The sequence below is a fragment of the Eptatretus burgeri genome, chromosome 6 (assembly GCF_056783735.1).
Source record: "Eptatretus burgeri isolate ZD-2024b chromosome 6, Ebu_testis_v1, whole genome shotgun sequence".
Lineage (NCBI taxonomy): Eukaryota > Metazoa > Chordata > Myxini > Myxiniformes > Myxinidae > Eptatretus > Eptatretus burgeri.
In genome coordinates, this window is record NC_140966.1 from 15600825 (window position 1) to 15623493 (window position 22669).

At 40.7% G+C, this 22669-nt stretch overlaps 1 protein-coding gene across 2 annotated transcripts in view; it reads right to left on the reverse strand.

Moving 5' to 3' along the window:
- Positions 1 to 22669, reverse strand: part of LOC147024348 (importin-7-like) — a 138341-nt gene that overhangs the window by 32063 nt on the left and 83609 nt on the right. For both annotated transcript variants that reach the window (XM_085884175.1, XM_085884176.1), the window contains 5 exons: positions 17336 to 17501; positions 12083 to 12243; positions 11763 to 11891; positions 6929 to 6995; positions 6255 to 6380 (listed from right to left, as the gene is read on the reverse strand). In XM_085884175.1, the coding sequence (XP_085740301.1) occupies positions 6255 to 6380; positions 6929 to 6995; positions 11763 to 11891; positions 12083 to 12243; positions 17336 to 17501 (649 nt within the window). The remainder of the gene's footprint in view (positions 1 to 6254; positions 6381 to 6928; positions 6996 to 11762; positions 11892 to 12082; positions 12244 to 17335; positions 17502 to 22669) is intronic.

The window sequence follows — 22669 nt, forward strand, 5'->3', positions numbered from 1 at the left end:
TGTATGGCCAATGTTGACCTTTTGACCTCAAAATCAATTGACTTCTTGCTTATGACCAACTCTACCATTTTGTGAAGATCGGATTAAAATTGTGACCTGTCGGCAAATTACATACAAACAGACAGACAGACAAACAAAGAATCACAGACCAGGCCAACCAACATACTTGCGAATCTTCGACTTTGCAAGCAACAAACAAATTTTGTCATAATCTGTCCATAACTTTTTGAAATATCATGCTATATTTTTTTTTGGCCACATCTCTCAATACCGACTTTCAAAATGCTGCATTCCACCCCAGAATGCTCAGAATGCATACACAGAAATCCCAGGAAACGGTGGTGTTCGAGGCACCATAAAGTATATCGGCTGTGCGAGATAAGGGTTGTTACCTAAAATGGTTCACAAAGCTTTTAAAAGAAGCTGAAAATTCCCGTATCCAGGTCCAGAGTTCACTAAAATCGAATTTATTCATTCTTGCCAGATACCCAATCCATCCACCAAGTTTTGTCCAAATCCATCAATAACGTTTTGAAATATCGTGATACATATATAGTTTTTGGCCCGATCACTCAATGGTGAAGAATCAAATAATTCAAGTATCTGGATTGCTGGATATTCACCAAAATCTTATCAATTCATCCTTGTCACACACCCAATCTTGTCCACCAAATTTTGTCTGAATCCGTCCTTAACTTTTTGAGATATCCTGATCATAGACAAACAAACAAACAAACAAACAGACAGACAAGGATTTTTATTTTTGTGACAGATTGTAGAAGTGCTTGGGGAGAGGGTCGGATGGGGAGGAGGTCTTTCTGTTTTCCACCGTCTCCTCTCTGGCCTTGCCCCCCCCTCCCCCACCCCTGCTCTGTCTGTGATCTGTCCCCCCTATATTTCCTCAGGGCACTCAAGGTCTGCCAAAAAACCCCTTCTGGTGAAACAGCTAAAATCAAGAAACACTGCTCACCTTCACTCCTTCATTCCTCTTTTTCCCCACTTCTGGAACAAACTCTCACACTCTCTTCAATCCCATTCCTCCCTCCAGGTCTTCAAAACAGCTGTTCACCACCACCTCTTATCTTCCCCCATCCAAAACCATGATCTTTTCTACCCCCGTTAATCCACCCCAAACCCACCTCCTACAAATTCCCTGTTTTCTTTCCTGAAAGTCCCTGTCGTACCATCTTGTTTACCCCGTGTACCCCACTCCATCCCTCTCCCTTCCACAGATCTATTGTCTCTGTTCCCCACTATTTTGTGCTTCCCTCTCCCACCCCTTTAGTCTCCTGCCTTGTTATATGTTTCTGTGTATTCATTCTTACATGAGCCTCGACTTGGTATCCAAAAAACAGAAAAAGAAAAAAAGGGTGAAAACATAACCTCCATCCCCTTCGGTGGCAGAGGTAATTCTGTTTTACATCAAACAAACCTGTGAAAATATATATCACATGCACTGAGAAAAGAAGTTCACTGAATTTTAAAGTTTAATCTAAGTCATTGGTTAAAAGATTCTATTTATTTCAATACAACCATGAGATACCATTAAAATTTGTGAAATTTACGAAATGATGAAGCAAGAACAGAACAGAAACAGAAACTGATTTTGAGAAAGACTTTTCTAAATGAATGAATAATACTGTATTTGGTAAGACACCAGAAAATGTAAGAAATAGACAAACAAGACATGAGACTTGCTAGATCTTGGGAACAAATATTGAAATTACCTAAAATTTCTTCTCGAGGGAGAAGAAAATCAATTTGAGTGTGTTGAAAGTGCTCACGGACGGGATTAAATACAGAGAAAATCTCATGAACAATGTATATTCTGTGAATATATTGTCAATGATCAGATGAAAAGATATAAAAAGTGATGAATTACATCACTAATTTAATGAGAGAAGAATGCAACTTATTCTGATGACGCTACTTTTTCATCATGGAACAGATTGATAAAACTAAGGAAATATTTCATAGATTAATGTTATATGTTATTCATGATTGTCATTTTTGGGGAAATATCAGTAGAAGGTATTATATAAATAAAATAATGGATTATTTAAAAAATAAACCTAAACTTAGGATAAGGGATAATGTTTCCAAAAAAATTAAAGGATGACATTTCATTTAAAAAAAAAAAAAAAAAATTTAAGCCTAGTGTTGGCTCAGTGGTTAGGGTGGCGGCTTGGGATCCTACGGTCCTGAGTTCAAGCCCCGTCAGCCGCTGAATTAATACACCCGGGGGTTGACTCAGCCTGTCATCCTTCCGAGGTCGGTGAAATGAGTACCAGTTCCAGTGTGTGTACTGGTAGAGGGGCACTGCATCAGCGACAGTCGTGCTTCAATAAATGATAGCTACCCCGGCAGCTAAGCTGCCATACGACCACCACCACCAAAAAAAAAGTAATGTTTTTTTTTCTCTGTTGTTTTTTTTTAACCTGTCTGGATAAAATAAAATTTCGTAACCAAAAAATTATACCAAATTCACCGAGATGCCTCATAGTTGGTTCAAGCATATATGGAAAAACTGGTTTGCTTTTAAAGATGCTCCAAACTCCTAACTTTTTAGATTATAAAAATTTAAACAACCTTCAATAAGTTACGTTTTCAACTTGATTATTTATCAACTGTCCTCAAGGTTTTAACACAGGGCTTCGAAAAGAGGACATTATCGGTTTATTTTAAACTCAAAACCAATTAGACAATTACAATATTGAAGATGTAATGGAGCTATTCTACCATACTCAAAAACGTTTGAAAAACGAATAAAAAACTACTCCAAACCCATTTCTGTGAGATCCCGGTTTACGTTGGGGACATTTCTGAATAGTGTGACAAAACAATTAAAATCAAAGCAGTTTTTCTCAAAATAATTAATGGAAGAAGCTGGGGATGCCTTCCAAACGTTACCACTTCAGATATTATATTTCACTTTTTATCTATGGTGTTACCCTTTTTTGAGTAATGACAGTAATATTGAAGTGAACATACATATAAATAAAGAAATAATTACCAGACCCATTTTAATAAAAATAAACCTCTTCCGAAGTGGTCGAAGTTGACGGTAAATCTTCGTCTTCCTCCTTCTTCAATAAACGTTAGTATATTTATAGATCGGAGGCAAACTTAACCCGGTGACATCAAGAGCACATCCACCAGCATCCATTCGCCAAATAATAGTGTAGTAGATAGTAGAAAAATCGTGCAAATTATGATACAAGCATGAAATTTGGCATTTCTCTTCTGCAGGGCTTTCTGATAAAATCTGTCCGATTGGCCATTTGAAAATCCAAATTTTGAAAAGTTTGAAAAAAAAAAAATAATAATAATAATTTGAAGTCACAGCTGGCTGAAATTCTTGAAGCGCAAGTGAACATCCCAGACAAAGAACCAAGGGGAGATGCAGTCAACATCGATGGCTCAGCTAAAGAAGACATCATCCCAAAGGTGGAATCTTATGGTGCCAGGTACGAGAGGGTGCACGTAGTGTTTGATGTGTACAAGAAGTCAAGTCTGAAGTCCGAGGCAAGGTCAAAAAGGGGGCAAGGAATCAGAAGAAGAGTGACAGGAACCAGTAAGACCCCAAGTAACTGGAGAAGCTTTCTTCAAGATGACAGCAACAAGACTGAGCTGTTTCACTTCCTTGCGGAAAAGATGTGTGAAGCACAGTCGACAAGCACAGTCATTGTCACAAAAGGAGAAGATTCCATTAGCAACACAAGGAAGTCACTGGATGCTGTGTCTCCATGTTGGCATGAAGAAGCTGACACTCGAATATTTGTACATGCCAGGGATGTAACGACGGTTGGTAGCAAGTCCATTATCATTAAGGCTAATGACACGGACGTACTAGTCATAGCAATATCTGTACTGCCATCCTTACAGGAACTAGGTCTTGAGAACATGTGGATTGCCTTTGGCCAAGGAGCCAAGGCACGATGGATTCCAGTCCATGAGGTAGTTTCTGCAATAGGGCCTGAGAAAGCTAGAGGGATCCCATACTTCCATGCGTTCACTGGATGTGACGTCGTGTCTGCCTTCCGTGGTAAAGGGAAGAAAACTGCATGGCAGACTTGGAACGTCTTTAATGTTTCTGAAACATTCACCAATCTCAGCCAGCATCCAACATCGATTCGTGATCTTGAGTTTTTTGAAGTTTTTTATTTTATTTTAAATTTTTCAAAATTTGGATTTTCACATGGCCAATCAGGCAGATTTGATTAGGATCCCCTGGAGAATAAATGTGCCAAATTTGATGCTTGTATTATCATTTGCACGATTCCTCTCAAAAATTGCTGTTATTTGCCCCACTAATAACATCTGATTTCACTCCCAATGTTTTTACAATGCCTCCTAGTCAATATACAGTTCAGTACATTTCTTTTCTAGTGGGGTATGCTTGCAAATTGTAAGCAATAACAAACTGTTAGCAATAACGAACCACTTATTTTTCAGATATTTTCATTTATTTCGATATTTTCACTTTCGAACGTTTCTGTGATTTTTTCCTGGTGTATCGGCTTCGATGTCCATCGGCACACAAAATTTTCAGCGTTTTACATCACCCGGAAGGTACCAAGCATTAGTATCAGTCAGTGAGTCAGTGAGCGGTTATAATGAGCTTTACGGCGCGCGCGCGCACGCACGCACGCACGCACGCACGCACGCACGCACGCACGCACGCACGCACGCACGCACGCACGCACACACACACACACACACACACACACACACACACACACACACACACACACACACACACACACACACACACACACACACACACTTCTTGATGTGCGAAGCAACGTATAGTAGTTTTTGCCGATTTTGCGATCTCCCAATTTGGTACTTTAGTAGGATTTTCTTGTATCTTTATCAGTCCAGTAAGTTCTGAAAACTCACAAGAATAAAAGGTATGGCTTTTGAAATGCCATAAATGCGAGTTGAAACAACGAATATCAAGAGAAGTGGTGTTAAGAAAGTGACGACGTATTTGCGAAACGACAAAAAGGGGAGACATAAACCGGGGTATTACTGTATTTCCATAAGTAAGGATAATACCGATGATATACCTCAACCCCAAAATTTGGATACATCAAAAATAACCTTATTACCTTTGATTATTGTGTTAATGAGAAATAAAATAAGTTATGGATAACAACGAGACCTGAGGGAAGCATTCCTCTTAATTGTATTGTTCTTTCACAATCATACTTTGAACTCCCTGGTCACTAATAAATAATGCTAATACATCTATTTTATTCAGGTTAAAGTCAACACATATATTTAATTTCTGAGAAGACAACTCTTCTTCATTATGTTACAAAAATTAACTTGAAAGTTGTATGCTATATACAAAGCATAAGTACAATTACGTTGTTGTGAAGCCCAACAAAGATGAGATATTAAATTGTATTTTTCATTAAATAAATGGATGCCAAAGAATGAGCAAGGTTCAAGTAACATCAGTGGTTAGTTTCAAAAGTTATAAAATAACAGGAAGGCAAAGAAGAAATGGAGACAAACACTAATGGGTGAAGAAGCATATGAATGAAAACCAGATTAAAAAAAAATTAACCACTTTAAAAAAGCTCATCACAGCAAAAAACAATAGAAGCACCTATATCGACAATTCCTATAATAGAATATATCCCTAAAAATCTTCAGATGCTGAAAGACTTTCGTCAACTGATGAAGCAAGGATTAGGGGAATCAGAATATGATGAAATATTACAACTGCAAAAAGGTAAGTCGACCTTTAGATTTCTTGTTGAGGCTTTTATGAATAATATTCAACAAATTCAAAAAAGTGTAGCGGGTCTCATCCCACAATGAATGTCGAAATAGGATGAATTGACGTTTTTGAGTTCTGCTGGACCAAATGTTAAATTAATTCCTTTGACTCAGACACAGAAGACAGTCATTAGTTTCTTCTTATGAAAGATGGATATCAAGGTTCAAGTTATTTCATTAAAATGTTGGATGTGAAAAATGAGGATGATAGAAAACATAGACTTGATGAACTCACTTGATTATAAAGTTTATACAAATGGGAAAACAAAGAATAATGAGAAGGAAAAAACAAAGAATGAGAAGGAAAAAAAAAAAGGGAAGAAAAGTACAGAAACGTTTGTCTGGTAATCATCATGTGGGCAACACACACTATCATGGTCAAACTGTTTATCTGAAACACTGTAATCAGTGATGGAACATTAAAATTGACACAAAAAAGTTGACAATGATTATTCCAATACCTGCAAAATTTTCAAGTCCATTTTGTTGAAAAACATCATAGATGACAGGTAAAAGTTGCCACATGTGCGATGAAACCACTTGGCAGGTTAGACTGTATGCCAAAGATAAGATCTCCTCGTAGAATTCTGAGAAAAGGCACAGCAGGCTTCAAATCAAAAGCAGATGAAATACACTATATGCATGTATTTTAGGCCTCCGCAGCCGAAGGCTGGAAGCATTAAGTTTTTGAGTTGTCCATCTGGCTGTCTGTCCACGCGTGTATCTGTCCGTCATCGGGATTTTGGTAATGATAACTTGTGAACCACTGAAGGGATTCCAAACAAATTTGGCACAAGTATGGACTGTCATCCATCGATGAACTTTGGGTTAAAACCCATTAGATTTGGGTTAAAAAGATCAAAGATGATCTGCCCTTTCAAAATCATTTTGCGGATGACAACTCGAATTAGAAGCATCTGATGTTTTCTCTCTTCTACTTGTCTCTTTCTCCCATATGTGACCTTTAATTGAGATCAAACATAACTGAGTTGACATCAATACAAGGACAGCCAGCCCCTAATTTTACATCATATTCACACACAAGTGAGCAAATACAGCCCGATGAGAATGACAGATAGACCATTATGAAAGTAGATTAAGGTAGAAATACAAAGCAGAAAAAAAGTCATTATACCAATGGCATGCTGTTGAAGTACTGTGCAAATTACTTGAAGGCAGATGCCTTCCAGTTGTTGTGTGATCTGTAAACAGATAAGAATAATTAAAAAAACATAGGTCACACATTGAATCACAAAATTTACTCAACTTCATACACGTATTTTCTGGTGTATAAACCCTGCACCCATGTTTTTCATCTTCAAAGGAAATGAAGATATTGATCATTTTATTTTTCTGATCGAGATCTAAGTATGTTTATCCATTAACTTTGTATGGAACAGTGATGGAGGTATCAACATGCTTACTCGCATGTCCGCTGAATTTCATCTAATAGTCTTGTTCTCATTTTCAAGAAATTGAAGACAGAGGAGAAGATACCAAGAAGTTTTTATTTTTCTCTCTTATTTTTAAAAGATTATAAAGAGGATTTTTTTGTGACTAGAAAAAGGAAGAAAAGGGATTCATACCAGTATCATACATATTTCTTGTGGATTTGTGGCCCTGAAAAGGGCCGTTTGGGTTTGATGAAGCTTTTCAGCTAAATCTGAGGAAATCCTCATCGATGCTTTCCTCGTCAAAGATGGCACGTAACTCCTTTTCAAATCAGGGAAGAACAAGTCCCCGTCATTTGCAGCCTCATCCTCCCAAATGATGCAGTCCTCTGTGCCATCAATTTTGTTGGAGATGCAGCATTTCACAAATGCTCGCTCGATGATGTCGGACAGCATCTCCTCCCACACCTTGAAGATACAGTCGCAGATCATCGGAAGGTCGACCTTTCTCATCCTCCCGATGAACGCCGGCAGTCTCCCAGTCTCCGTAATGCTCAGCCAACGTAGTGATGGGAATAAGGGGGGGGAGTTCAACCAAGACGTATGTGGCCAATGCTTCTTGGAATCTGGGTCGAAAATCTCGGTGGGAAACACATCACCAAATGTTGATTTTCAACTGATGAAAATAACAAGTCCGGGAAATAGGAAAGTTTGTCTGTGGTGGTTCCACCGATATGCAGCTAATGTTCCTTGAAACCTGGGTCAAATACAAAGGCCTGCAAAGTAAGAAAGTTTGTCTGGTTGACGCAAGTAATCTGTGGGAAGCAAGTTAGGAACTGCTGATTGAAACGAAGAAAAATGAAGAAAAAGGAAGAACGAAGACAACCAAAGGAAGCCAAAAGAACCGAGCAGCACTGGTACTTTACTAAAAGCTTCACCGTCCCACGTGGCTCTTCGCTCTCGTGAGATTCTTCTTCTTTCTTTTAAATCTATTTCCTGCCCTCGTACAGAAAAGTACTCAGGGTTGATTGGTTGTTTCTAGTTTTAAACCACGCCCCACTATGCAGCATTTCCTAGCAGAGCGCCATCATGTAAGAAACAGGCTTGGTGGATTAATTCTGCCTGCATCGGATGTTCATGTGGTAAATGATGCATGTAAAAAGGTAGTCATCGCTACAAGTCCCTTGTCTATCCACCCCTTCTGCGATGCACGAACAATGATGCTAGCTGGAAACTTGTCTTTGGGCAGTGACTTCCTCTTGAACACGACATACGAGGGAAGCTTTCCACGCAAGCTTATTGAGGTGGGTGCTCCGTTATTGGACTAGCTATTGTGAATAATTCTTATTTTGATGTGAGACCAGGTGTTCATATTTTGTGTTTAGTGGCGTTTTCAGAGCCGTGAGGCTCTTTATACTCCAAGCACCCAAACTCCGGGTGTCTCTTGATGTTTCCGAGCCTGACTTATTTAATTTCCCCAAAATCTTAATCTGAACCGATTTTCAAAATTTAAACGGCAGAATTTACCTTAACAGCAGTTCTTGGAATATAATTGAAATTCAGCATTAATCGTTTTAAGACCGATTCTTTTTCTATACCCGTGTATAAACCGCACCCCCAACTTGTACCATTTTTGCCAATAAAAAAGTACGGTTTAAATAGAAGAAAATACAGTTCAGTCCCTGTAGAAAGTGTACAACCTCTTTCAAATTTTTCACCTTTTGTTGCCTTATAGCCTGGAATTAAATTGCATTAAATGAGACTTTTCCCCACCTTTATTTACACATCGTAACCCACAACTTCCAAGTGAAAAACAAATTCTACAAATTTCAGAAAATTAATTAAAAATACAAAACTAGAATAACTTGGTTGGATAAGTAAGTGTCCACCTCCCTGAGTTAATACTTGGTGAAAGGACCTTTGACAGCAATTGCAGCTGTGAATCTGTTGGGATAGGTCTGCACCAACTTTGCACAACTTGATTGGGCAATATTTGCCCATTCTTCTGCACAAAACTGTTCAAGCTCAGTCAAGTTGCATGGGAAGCATAGATGGACAGCAATCTTTAAGTCATGCCACAGATTTTTGATTGGATTTAGGTCGGCCTCTGACTGGGCCACTCAAGGACATTTATCTTTTTGTTCCTTAACCACTCCAGTGTAGCTTTGGTTGTGTGCTTCGGATCATTGTCATGCTGCAAGGTGAACTTCCATCACAATTTCAGCTTTCTTGCAGAGGGCAGCAGGTTTTTCCTCTTGGATTTTTCTGTATTGCTCCATCCATTTTCCCTTCTATCATGACAAGTGCCCCAGTCCCAGAAACATCCCCATAACAGGATGCTGCCACCAGCATGCTTCACAGTTGGGGTGGTGTTCTTTGGGTGGTGTGCTGTGTTGGGTTTGCACCAAGCGTCACGTTTTGCATTTAGGTCAAGAAGTTCCATCTTGGTTTTGTCAGACCACGAAACTTTTTACCACATGGCTTCAGAATTTCTGGAGTAGTTTTTTGCATACCTCAAACGGGACTCAATGTGGGCTTTTTTGAGTAATGGCTTCCTTCTTGCCACCCTGCCATACAGGCCAGACTTGTGGAGTGATTGGGATGTTGTTGTCACATGCACACAGTGACCAGTCTTTCCCATAAGGACCTGCAACTCTTTCAAAGTTGCCATTGGCCTCTTGGTAGCCTCTCTGATCAGTCTCCTCCTTGCTTGGTCATCCAGTTTGGAGTGACGTCCTGATCTTGGCAGGGTCTTTGTGGTACCATATGCCTTCCACTTCTTCATAATCGTCTTGACTGTGCTCCAAGGGATATTCAATGCCTTTGAAATGTTATTTATACCCATCCCCTGATCTGTGCCTTTCCACAACTTTATTCCGGAGGTCTTTTGAAAGCTCCTTGGTGTTCATGGTTGAGTCTTTGCTGTAAAATGCACTACCCAGCAGAGGAAACCTACAGGAGTAGCTGATTCTATTGTGAAATAATACGAATCACGACAATTTAACACAGATGGAGGTCAATTAACTGTGTGTGATTTTGAAAAAAAAAATATTTTATTTTATTTTTCATTTAAGGTGATTGGTTACACCTGAGTGAACTTGCAATTGCTATTATAATGGGGGTGGACACTTACTTATCCAACCAATATATTGTAGTTTTGTATTTTTAATAAATTTTCTGAAATTTGTAGAATTTGTTTTTCACTTGGAAGTTGTCGGTTTATGATGTGTAAATAAAGGTGGAAAAAGTTCAATCTAATGTAATTTAATTCCAAGCTACAAGGCAACAAAAGGTGAAAAATTTGAAAGCGGGTGTAGACTTTCTATATAAACTGTATATCGCTGACCCAAATGGTAACAATAAACAAAAGCCTTTCACGACATTATCATTCAAAGTCAAAATCATGCTTTGAATTCCCACAACTTCAAGTGGATCTCAAAAGGTACATGATTAAACAAACAGATTTGTGAGGGCCCAGAAATATTTTCTTTAACAATGAAGAAACGGTCCTGTGTCAGTAATAACTCAGCATCGATGTTCATTCTTTTCTTCAAGAGTCAGTTCATGTCATTATATTTTTGCAGTAGCAGCTGTTTATTAATGCCACCGGATTAAAAGTTGAGTTTGGCTGAGAAACATCTTGACAAGTGCTCAATATTTTGACTTCCCCTCATGCAAGAAACTAACGAGCAAATCCATGGCCTGACATGTACTTGTGATTTATTTATCAAATTGATTTAAAGTTGCTTTATTCACAATTAGGTTGAAATTTCCATTAAAGTTTATTGTTACCCAAAAGGGATTAAATTGTTGTTAAAAGAACATGAAAGAAGTTTTCAGTTCATAAAATTTGTAAAATGCTGAAAACAAAAATACAAGAATACCTTTTGATACCAGGCTATGGGATTGCTGAATCAGCACTTCCATAACATTCACAAACAAATGTTCCATGTGAGCTGGTGAGGTGATTATACTTAAATACAGGGTGGCCATAAAGTCTGGAAACATAGGCGAATATACATTATAAATGGTTTATTGGCATTACATTACAATACATGATATGTTCAATGACATGTTCAATGTGTTGTCCCTCATGAGAAATGCACACAGTTCAATGTGCTGTGCAAAATTGCAATGAACACGGTGCATCAATGCAGCATTTCCATCAATCCCTGCACATGCATCCGTGATGCGTTGCCACAGATGATTCGCGTCTGATTTTCACTGAATTAACCTGCGCCTTCACCATACCCCAGGAAAAGTAATCAAGGGGGTCCAGATCTGGTGAGACGTAATAATAATAATAGTAAACAGAATGACATAATATTATCTATGCTTCCAGACTTTATGGCCACCCTGAATTTATGATACAAACACCCTGACCCAATCTTCTAAAACAACTCTCCACTTCTCAATTTACAAATCAGTTCTCATAGTTACACGCCTCGATTTCACACTGACTAACTGAAAAACATACATTGCACCACGAGAGATGGAAAAGCTGTTTGTCATATAATACATACTGAAAAGTAAGTGTGCCAAATCTTCTCCACATTTGGTGTGATTTAAGGTAACTACCTCCTTATGATCGTCCACAACAGATAGGATGGTGTCAATGGTGCTCAGAATTCCCATAGCTGTCAATGCTTTTTCATCGCAGTTTTCATCATCCTCCCCACTTTGTGTCACTTTTGTAAAAGTCATGGCCTAGAAAGGTGCAAGTGTGGAGAGAAATCAGAATTCCTGCACATGGAAAATGAATACTTAAAATTATTGCACAGCATAAAACCGAGCTTGCACAGTGTGTGTCTTGTAATAATGAAAATGTTCAAATATGTGGTTCTTAGTGTTTTTAACTAACACTCAGACTCAATTATTCAAGATTAGAATATACCAACCAAGTCGTGTGTCATTTCAACAGCGATGGGCGTCACGTCATCACCGTATTTGCAAATCATATTTTGCACGACGTTCGTCAAGTCTTCATTCTCAGTCTCTCGGACAATGTGCAGCATCTCCTGCAGTACCTGCCGCACATGGGGACGCATGGCCTCCTTTGCTGGAAAGCAAGAGAACACATTTGCATAATCAATTACCATGGATGACTTCAACTTTGAGATGAACCGTAAATCCAAATAAAATGGCCATGCCTTGATAAATTCCAAAACTCCCAATTGCACATCGAAGACACTATCTCGCAAGGGGGTCTGTCATAACCAGACAGAAGGTGCCTGCGTGCTTAATGGCTTCTGGGCTAACTCCACTTTATTAACCTGCCTCCTATTGTGTAATCAACAGAAATATATTGTTACGGACCAAAATTCGAGGTTCGCCATGAGGGGAAGTGCTCCAGTTCCTCCCCAACGCCCGGTCCTGAGGCTACCCAGCCGTGGATAACTCGGCGGTTTGCTAATCAACCACAAACGCCGATTGGTACTGCCTATACTGGCAGGGTGTCAGAGCCTGGTGTTGGCGCAGTGGTTAGGGCAGCGGCTTGGGACCCAAGAGGTCCTGAGTTCAAGCCCCGTTGGGCCACTGAATTAATACACCAGGGGGTTGACTCAGCCTGTCATCCTTCCGAGGTCGGTGAAATGAGTACCAGTATACTGGACCGGTGTATACCCCGGTTAACATAGGTGTACCTTATCCCTGTGTCGTAAGAGGCGACCAGGGTTGCGTCAGGAAGGGCATCCGGCGTAAAACATGTGCCAAATCATTATGCGGATCATACGGATGATCCGATGTGGCGACCCCTCACGGGAGCAGCCGAAAGAAGAAGAAGAAGAAGAAGATACTGGCAGGGTGTCACTACTTCGCGTGGTTACCTTACCTTTGGACGACGGTATCAAGAGGGCTCATGCCCTCGATGCGTACTTGTGCTAACTTAACTGATCAGGTGCAGCGGAGCAGAGGCTGCCAAGTACGCACCAGCTAACGTGTAGAGCCAATCGGTGGGGTATAACTTCCTGGCTAACTATGTATGGACTATGCTGGACCAATGGGGGAAAAGACACCACAAAATGGGTACATTTACAATAAAAGCAATATATTATGAAAAGGGCGAGGAAAGGTACTGCATGTCGACAAGCAAGCAAAGGTTTTAATACAGAAAATAGTTAAAGCAGGTGAAATAAAGGATGAGTGAGGTGCGGCAAAATAAAATACAGTTACAGTCATGCGCCACTTAACGACGGGGTTACGTTCTGAGAAACGCGTCGTTAAGCGACATCGTCGTTGTGCGAACATTTTTTTTTTTCATTTTCGTTTTCGAACACCGTACTTACACAAACCTAGACACCTAAGCTATATGGTGTAGCCTATTGCTCCTTGGATACAAACCTGTACAGCATGTTACTGTACTGAATACTGTCGGCAATTGTAACACACATCCAAGAGACAGAGGACGCGTTAGATTTACCTTTGTGCAGTTCATGTCGGCCATCAGTGTTGTTAGCAGCAGCTTACAACCTCCTCTCGCATCGATTATAGAAAGGTGAATAAATAGCGTTTGGATTTTATAAATCGTAATCATTGCATTGATGTTATAATTTACAAATGAATAAATGAGCACCTGTCAATTGTGATATATTTTTGGAACAGTGCGATTGTTTTAACAACATAAAAAGCTTCACTGAAAATAAATTTGTGTTTTAATTGACTAACAACAACCATTTATTCGTGGAATTCTTCAATTCAAAGGTAATTTACTTGCTAGAAGGTAAACGTGGAAACATTGGTTCAGTTTGAAAGCCGATTTCCCTGAATCCCGATTTAGCACGACTCTGCTTTTTTCGCGATGACATTTTATGGACCTCAACGATTGCATTATAACAGGGCCACACTGTCGTTGTTTATTATCATTATGAGGTATTATGTTCTGTGGAGTGTACATAATTGTATGTGCTATTTTTATACGAGGCTACATCACTCGGCAATAGGAATTTTTCAGCTCCATATTTTTTCATTTATTTATTTATTTATTTTCAGAGCTGGCAGACCCGTCGTATATGCGATCCGTCGTTGCCCGGAACGTCGTTAAGCGGCGCATGACTGTATATACAAAAGAAAGACACAGGGCAGAGCTACACCATTATAAAACTTACACAATCTTATTTACACTACAACAGCAGGTGCCGTCAGAACCACTCCCGAGGAAAATTAGAAAGCAAGAAAGATAGGAGAAGTACGAGGTGGTTTTGAACTCTTAGTTACCAGGCGATGTCGACAGACCTGCGCAAACGCAGTCTCTGTGGAGGGGGAAGGAGGAGGAAAACTGAGGGTGTTTAAGGTGCATGGTCGGAAGAGGTGAGGGGACATTGATGTGCAAATGATACGCAAATTATGTGCAGAGGAAACTGTGACAGATGCGAATCAGTGGACCGGATAATTGATGATGCGTCCACAGTTGACGAGACGAAAATAAAGAAAAGAACGTGTGAGAAGATAGCTTAAACATAGGACTGCCTGTCCTGACACTCACCTGGATCAGGAAAAAATAACTCAAACCTCCCACAGACCTCCTTAGTCCCTGAATTTTCTGATGCCGTGAACAAACTTAGGTGCATCACGGGTGATGAAGGTTGTGGTCAAGTTTCATTGAAATTGTGTGTATAGTTCGGAGAAGAGAGCATATACCTATTTTGGGGGTAGACCCCCTCAGAGAATGCAGATTTTGATGTGGTCAATAAACTTTGGTACATCACTGGTGATGAAGGTTGTGGTCAAGTTTCATCAACATTGTGTGTGTAGTTTCAGAGGAGACAACAAATACCTATTTTGGGGGTCAACCCCCTCCCCCCACACCCGTAGAACCCCTTAATGGGCGCTGATTTTGATGCGGTCAATGCACCTTTATCAAGCATCAGATATGAAGCTTGTGGCCAAGTTTCATAAAAATCGTGTTTGGTTCAAGTAATAATGACTGAAGTGTTCACGGACTGACTCACTGACCTATGGACACTATTCGATCGCATAAGCTCCCCGGAACTATGTTCCAGGTGAGCAAATAATGTGAGGAAACAGTGACAGATGCAAATCAGTGCAACTGGGTAATTGCTGATGCTCTTTTTACGTGTCCACAGGAGACGAGATGGAAATAAAGAAAAGAACATGTGAGAAGATAGCTTAATAATGTGTAAGGAGGTCTGTATGCGTTTCGTGCCATTCGCTCGAACAACTACGTTTGGCCTGGCACCCGAATCTCCTGCTCGCTAAGCACTCCACTCCATAAACTCCGTTCCGACCCATTCGCTTCGTTCCACCCATCTTCACCAAGCCAAACTGAATCAGGTGCACCAGGAGCCAGCCATGAGCAAACCTGCTGTGCGGGATGCACGGCTCTATATTGTTACTTGGCGAAGGAGGAGCCTAAAGGTGAATCAGGACAGCCGCAGGAGTTTTCCAGCACCCCCCACATTGGTGGTGGACGATTATCTTGGCGCTAGCTCTGCCCACACAGAGGTACAGCCACAAAGATGTCACCATTATGCTCAGCTTCCTCACACGACAGAGCTACGCAATCAACATTGTGCCCGGATATTCGGTTGTGTGCTCGGCTACGAACACACGCTGGACACCCAATGGGAGCCGTAACTGAGCAGAGTGCAAGGGCTATCCATATGATGCTGAATGGAGTTCAGCGCACAGTCACATTCTGAGTTGGATGCCTCAATGTCCCGAGTCAGATCGCCGGTAATGGTACGTCACGCTCCCACATTCCCTGTTGGTCCAAAGAAGAGTGGTAGTCGTCATTGGTGACTGTAGTTGAGGAGTTTGTAGCGGCAGCAGAGCGGTGAGTTATGGCATGGTTGTTGAGGCATTGTGGTTGTGGTTGGTCGTTGCGATTGAGGCGGCAGTGGTGAATACGAGCGAGCTTGGATTATCGTTCAAAGGTGTGATGATTATAACAAAGGAGTCTTGATGGTGTTTCAAATGCTGTAGCGATGGGGTTCGAGTGTGGTGAAGGATGAGGTGAAGTGTCCGTTGGGTAATGGCGCACGATACAAACGGGAATGGAGCGCGTTTGCAAATGACTGCCCGTGTTTATTCTGATCTTTGGTGTGCATGCATGCGTGAAGGAAGGAGAGGTTCACATGTGCAGCAAAACAAAATAAGTAAAGAAGGGGCAAAAAAAACCTACCCAAAGCTCATGCAACGCATATTGACCCATAAACCAATTACACATAAGAGAAGGGCTATCTAAAATGAATAATAATGAAATACCTATCTCGGGAACCACTATATGTTGTGTGTCATTGCCTTGGGGAGTGACGGTTTCGCAGAACTGTAACACTATGTTAGATTTGGATGGGGAAGGGGGCACTAATCAGTAAGGCTTTAGACAAAGTTGTTTATAAACAGCCCCAATTGTATTTATTTGGATGTCTGAGGTTACTTTCCTTCATTACTGATGCAAAACCAAAGACGTAATTATAATCTATATTCTTTAGATGTACGATAAAATGGGAAATGCAAATGTGTGACAGAAGGGTGGGGAGTTCCACTTTGTCATCTTCCATTGAAGAACAGGCTCGGAGGCTTCAAATAAGAAATTGCTTTTGGGAATCTACACATATTCATGTCAAAGACTGCTGATCAAATTTTTTGGCCTCAGATGAACACCAAAACCTCCGACAACTTTTGGCATATTCCCATTGGCCCAATCTTGTTGAAGAAAAAAACCTCCCCCCTCCCACCACCCCCACCCCATTCTCATTGTTCTCACTTTTTCATAATTCTCTCTTACCTTATGTCAGGTATTGTCAACAAGAATTGTAAAAAACTTTCACAATTAAGCAATAGCAAAATATTGCTGCCAACCCAACTCATACCCAGTCAAGGTCATTCACAGATTTTTAAAGATTGGCATATGCATGCCATGTTGAATATACAACAGAAAACCTGTATCGAAATATATCCGAGGGTTGAGCCAATCAATGATAAAGTTGAACTTTTACAATGTTACAAAATCTTACATTTTTCAGCGTTCCACTCGCAATGAACAATAAACTAAAATTTAATGTCATTCTCACTGAACAAAACAAATTTCCAATACACCTTGGAGGTCAAAATGAAAGGAAGTAAAATAAAATGTTGTTATGATGGCAATCAATACCATGATCACTTTATTTCCCTTCAGTTCATGTTCTTACCTTCATCATGGCAACAAATTAGTGCTTGGAGTGCAATTGCTGCCTCCACCTTAACAGGCATTTCCTGGTCTTTGACAAGGCAGTTCTGGATGTGATGCAGCACCATGTGTAGGTTTGCGCTGTTCCGGAATCGCACCTTGCAGAAGTAGTGCATGGTGCAACAGGCCTATGGAAAAACAGACCAGATCTGTGGTCATTTATAATGTTCATTTAAATTTACAACAATCAATGCAGAACTTTGACCTTAATTTCAATAACATTTGTAATTGATACAACCTCTGCAAATACACACCAGTTGGATTTTCATTGGCATTTTTCAGGCATAAGCACAAAACACAATTCAGTTAATTCTAACATATATACGTATGTATGTATGTATGTATGTATGTATGTATGTATGTATGTATGTATGTATGTATGTATGTATGTATGTATATATATATATATATATATATATATATATATATATATATATATATATATATATATATATATATATATATATATACATACATATACAGTGGTGCCCCCAGAATCCGAATTTAATTCGTTCCAGGAAGCTGTTCGGATTGCAAAAAGTTCGGATTCCAAAACTATTTTCCCAATAAGAAATAATGGAAAGTGAATGAATCCGTTCCTGGACCCCAAGAAAACCCACTTTCAAGACACTTTCAACTGAAATTACCCATGTTTAAGGTAAAATAAGATGAGTAAATGACCTAAATATCAAGTAATAATAATAAAAACAAGAAATAAGTGTACCAACATGAAAATAAACTGCATTTACCTTAGTGAGGAGTGCTAATGGTGCATGTGGAAGCTGGAGAGGAGGAAGGAGGGAGAGGGTTTATTGCTTGGAAGGTGAGTCACCTTCCATAATAACATCAGGCAACTGTGCTTCTGGTGCTTCCTCTCTTTGTCTCTTCATTCCCCTAACATTAAGACCACTTGTAGAGGGCTGGGGCTCACTGGGCTCGCTTGCTTTAGAGAACCACCTTTCCAAAGTTGTCTGGTGTTGGTGACTTTTCTGAATTTTTCTGAAGTGGTCAATCACATCGTCATTGAACAAATTTATGCTCCTGTTGACCACTGCCCTGTTAGGGTGTCACTTTTCGACAATGGCCTGTGTTTTAGACCACAGGGACACAGTTCCTTCATTTCAGCACTGGAAATGTTCCCAATAGCTCCATCTTCCTCCTCTGAAGAAATTTCGTCTTCATTCCTTCTTGCTGCATCTTGTGGAGGTGCTGAAGTTCTTCTGTGGTGAGTTCATTTTTGTGATCCTCCACTAACTCTTCCACATCCTCTTCACTCACCTCCAAGCCAATGGACTTGCCCAGAGACACAATAACAGGCACAACAGGCGGTTCTTCGAAGCCTTCAAAGTCTCTGGCTGAAACACATTCAGGCCAGAGTTTCTTCCAGGCAGAGTTCATTATCCTCAGAGACACTTCCCTCCATGCTTTGTCTATGATTCTGAAGCAATGGAGGATATTATAATGATCCTTCCAAAACTCTCTGAGGGTCAGTTCGGTCTCGTTTGTCACCTCAAAGCATCTCTGGAACATAGCCTTGGTGTACAGTTTCTTGAAATTTGAGATGACTTGCTGGTCCATGGGCTGGATGAGAGGAGTGGTATTGGGGGGAAAGAACTTCACCTTGATGAAGCTATATTCGCCCACCAAATCTTCTTCCAAGCCTGGGGGATGAGCAGGAGCGTTGTCCATCACAAGAAGAGCCTTCATGGGTTGATTTTTTCCTCAAGATAAGCCTTCACAGAAGGGGCAATAGTACAGTCAAAATGTCGGATGACCTCCGACAAATTGCAACAAAAGCAAACTCAACAGATTTTGATTCCTGGATATGTCCTCGGTGACAGAAAAAAAGTCCAAAGGGATCCTCCAGGGGGAAAGTCCTAAAATCATGGAAATCCAATATGGCCGTCACCCGGCTTCGGGGAAAATGAGAAATTTGTAAAGATTGATATTTTAATTTGTAAATACATGTTTTTCTGCATTCTAATTGTTTCTAGTTATGGTCAGTATATTGATATGCAAGAGAAATTCTAAAAAAGGTGAAATGTATTGAGGGTAAAATAAAAAATTATAGCTTTTTTGTCCCCCCCCAAAAAATTAATTTACCTGACACTGATTTTGGCTCCTGGACAAAAAAAAAAAAATAAATGTTGAAGACACAAGATGAAATCAAGTCAATGGCAATACAATATAATTATGTAAATCATTGAAACATGACAAAATTCACAATTTCACTCGGGGCAATCACATCTGCCTGACGAAGGTTTCAAAATGAAAATGAAAATTCGCATTAAACTCAGAAAGTACATCCATTATAAACTTACTATACATGTTGAGAAAAATCAAGCATATTAAAGTTAGAACTCGACAATGTCGTCATCATCCTCATCATTGTCACGTGGAGTGTTTGTGCAGCCAGAGCCCCTGCAGTTTCCACAAGCTGGAGGGCACTCAATGTTGTGCTTCTTGCGTGTGCATCTCATGGTGCGACATTCAGCCTGGCAGTTGCACCTAATGACACGTAACATCTTTTCAGGAGCTGGAGCTATTGATGTCTGAAGTGGCACAAAACCCTCGTCACACTTCTGCCAACCCCAGTCTGTCGGAAGAAGTTCATCTGCACATTCCTTCCATTCTTGGGCTTGCAGATACACGCGCCGGCTGTGATACTTTGCTGCTTCTGATGTTGGTGGTAACGTCTGTGGTTGCACGTGAGAGGAGCTCCAAGCCACCTTGTCCCAGTACCGCTGATACCAGAGGGTGTCCAGGGTGTCAGTTGACTTTCCGTTGTATATTATCACCAATGTTTTTTCTCCTGCATCTGCCACATCACATACGGAAGCTGGATATGTATCAAAAACCTTGGCCTGGTCACGGAATGTGTTGTTTGCTTTGAACTTTTTGAGGGAAGCTCCTTTCCAATCCCATGAAGACGAGATGTCGTGTCGCACCCAAGAACTGCATGTAGAAACAGTATGTGCTTGCATATGTCCGTACCAATCATTTTCTTTGTAGCCTTGATGTTCCAGATGCGAGGCTTCTTCGTGTTCTTCTTTGGATCGGGACAAAAGAAGAGGTCATGGGATTCTAAGCTTGCATGGTAGCACAGGAGGACGAGTAGGTCTGTGTCATCACCAACTAACACAGTGTTGGTGACAGCAGCAGACTCCACGGCCTTCAGTACAATCAGATCAGCATCCCCTGAGGCATGGTGTGTCTCACAGTTCTTCTTCTGAAGATCTTCACTCAACATAAAAATGAATCGCTGTTTATTCTGCCTATTGGCAAGAAACTGTTCCTTCTTCATTGTGAGACGCATGTCAGCTGTAAATGTCACAGTAGTGCCAGCATTCCCTTTAGACCGTCTCTGGTGTGTCATGTCCTTCGTGTTGGTACTCTCATAACCATCAAACATGACTATGGCATCTCCGTACTTCTTCGTTACATAATCAGTGTACTGCTGGCATATGTCTCTGTATGTAGATCCACGAGACCATGGAATGCGTTGAACAAGTGCCCTGCCATCCAAAACATACTGCTGCCCATCATTTAGTCCAGCAGCCATTTTTCATAAGAGGCCAAATAAGGAAATTAATTCAACACCCCCTACAGAAAAGGTTTGACTTGACAGGGTGGTAGAATCAACCCTATAGAACACCTCCAGGTAGTATGTGGTTTCAAATTGTGGTATCATTAAAATTCTACAGGCCATTATACATACCAAGGGTACTTACCAAGAGGGTCACTGTGGGCCAGCAAAATTTAGGGGGAGGGGTAACGTAAACATGAATATCTTTGTCTCGACTCGACCAATTTTCAATATTGAGGTATCATTGGCTTCCTATTATAATTCTCTATCAGAGTATGTCCAGTTATTTGAAAATGGCCTTTGCCATGGCATCACCAAAGCTAAAATATCACACTAATTCAAACTTTCTGACATTTTTAATTGTGTTCTCATATGAAGGTGAACGGTGTTTCTCAATTACTACTGGTATGTACACATTTTGGAAATCAAACGCTTAAGAAAGTATTGTTCTGGAGAAATTCATATACATACAGAGGCACGCAAAAAGAAAACTGCAACTGTTATTTTTAGCGTTCGTCAATTACTAGTGTATAGCAACACGGAAGCACATACATCAGAGCTGAGCATAATAGTTGTCTTTGGCAACACGGAAGTACATCAGTGAAAGCCGAGTATAATAGTTGTCTCTGGCAGCACGGAAGCTACTCATTCATCATAGTGGATGACAATAGTTATCATGGTCGACACTGGGAGCTGTGCATGACAACACAGAAGCACATTAGTGAGAGCGAATCATAATAGTTGTGCATGGTTGCACGGAAGCACATTCGTCAGAGCGGTTTGTAATATTTGTGTCTGGCAACAAGGAATCGCATTCGCCATGGAAGTATGAAGACGTCATCTGTTGTAACTTTTAGTCAGCGTCTTCTTCACCACTGGATTCAAAGATTGTTCTTGGATTTTCACAAGTTTCTTCAGCCATACATGCACATACTTCTGTGCATGGCATGTGGTTGGTTCTGCATGTGCAGTCGGCTCGGCGACATCGAGAGTTCTTGCAGTTACAGACAGTCAGCTCCAGAAGACCCCGTGGTGCTGGATCTTTGGTCATGAGCACAGGCTGCAGGGCACCATCCTGAATTTTCCAGCCATGTCCAGCTGCTGGTGGAAGGCTCTGTGTCGGCTCCAATGCTCTCTTCCATACATAGGCCTGGTAATTTCCTCGCTTCATATGTTGCTGTAAGCTGTCAAATGTAGGGGGGAGATTTTCATTTCTTTGTCCCTTTTGACAGAACTGCCAGTATCTCACATTGTTCACTTTCCTCCCAGCCCCCTTGGTTGTTGAGTACATTGCACATATGAAGGCTTTGTATGCTTCTGAAGTGCTGTTGCTGAGCTCGGGTTCTTCTCCAAGCTGTCCCAGACTGGTCTGATGCTCTTTACTGTCAAGTAAGACATTGAAACCCTTTTTCTTGCCGAGTCCTGAGAGTGCACTGTTTGAATCGCACCCAGTGAGTGCATGGAAGCCGAGTAATGCATTACACAGCTCAGGTCCCAGTTTGTGTGCCAAGCTGTGGATAGGAATATACCTAGTTTTATCCTTGATTCCAGTCCGAAACCACAGCACCCGACACTGGAGTTTTCTGTAGTGTGTGGTGCAGAGGACAGCCACATCTGTGTCAGGTGATTGAATCACAATCCTGTTGTGATAATGAGAGGCATGCTTTGCATGTAGCAATATTCGTGTGTCTGCCTCTTCATGATCTGACT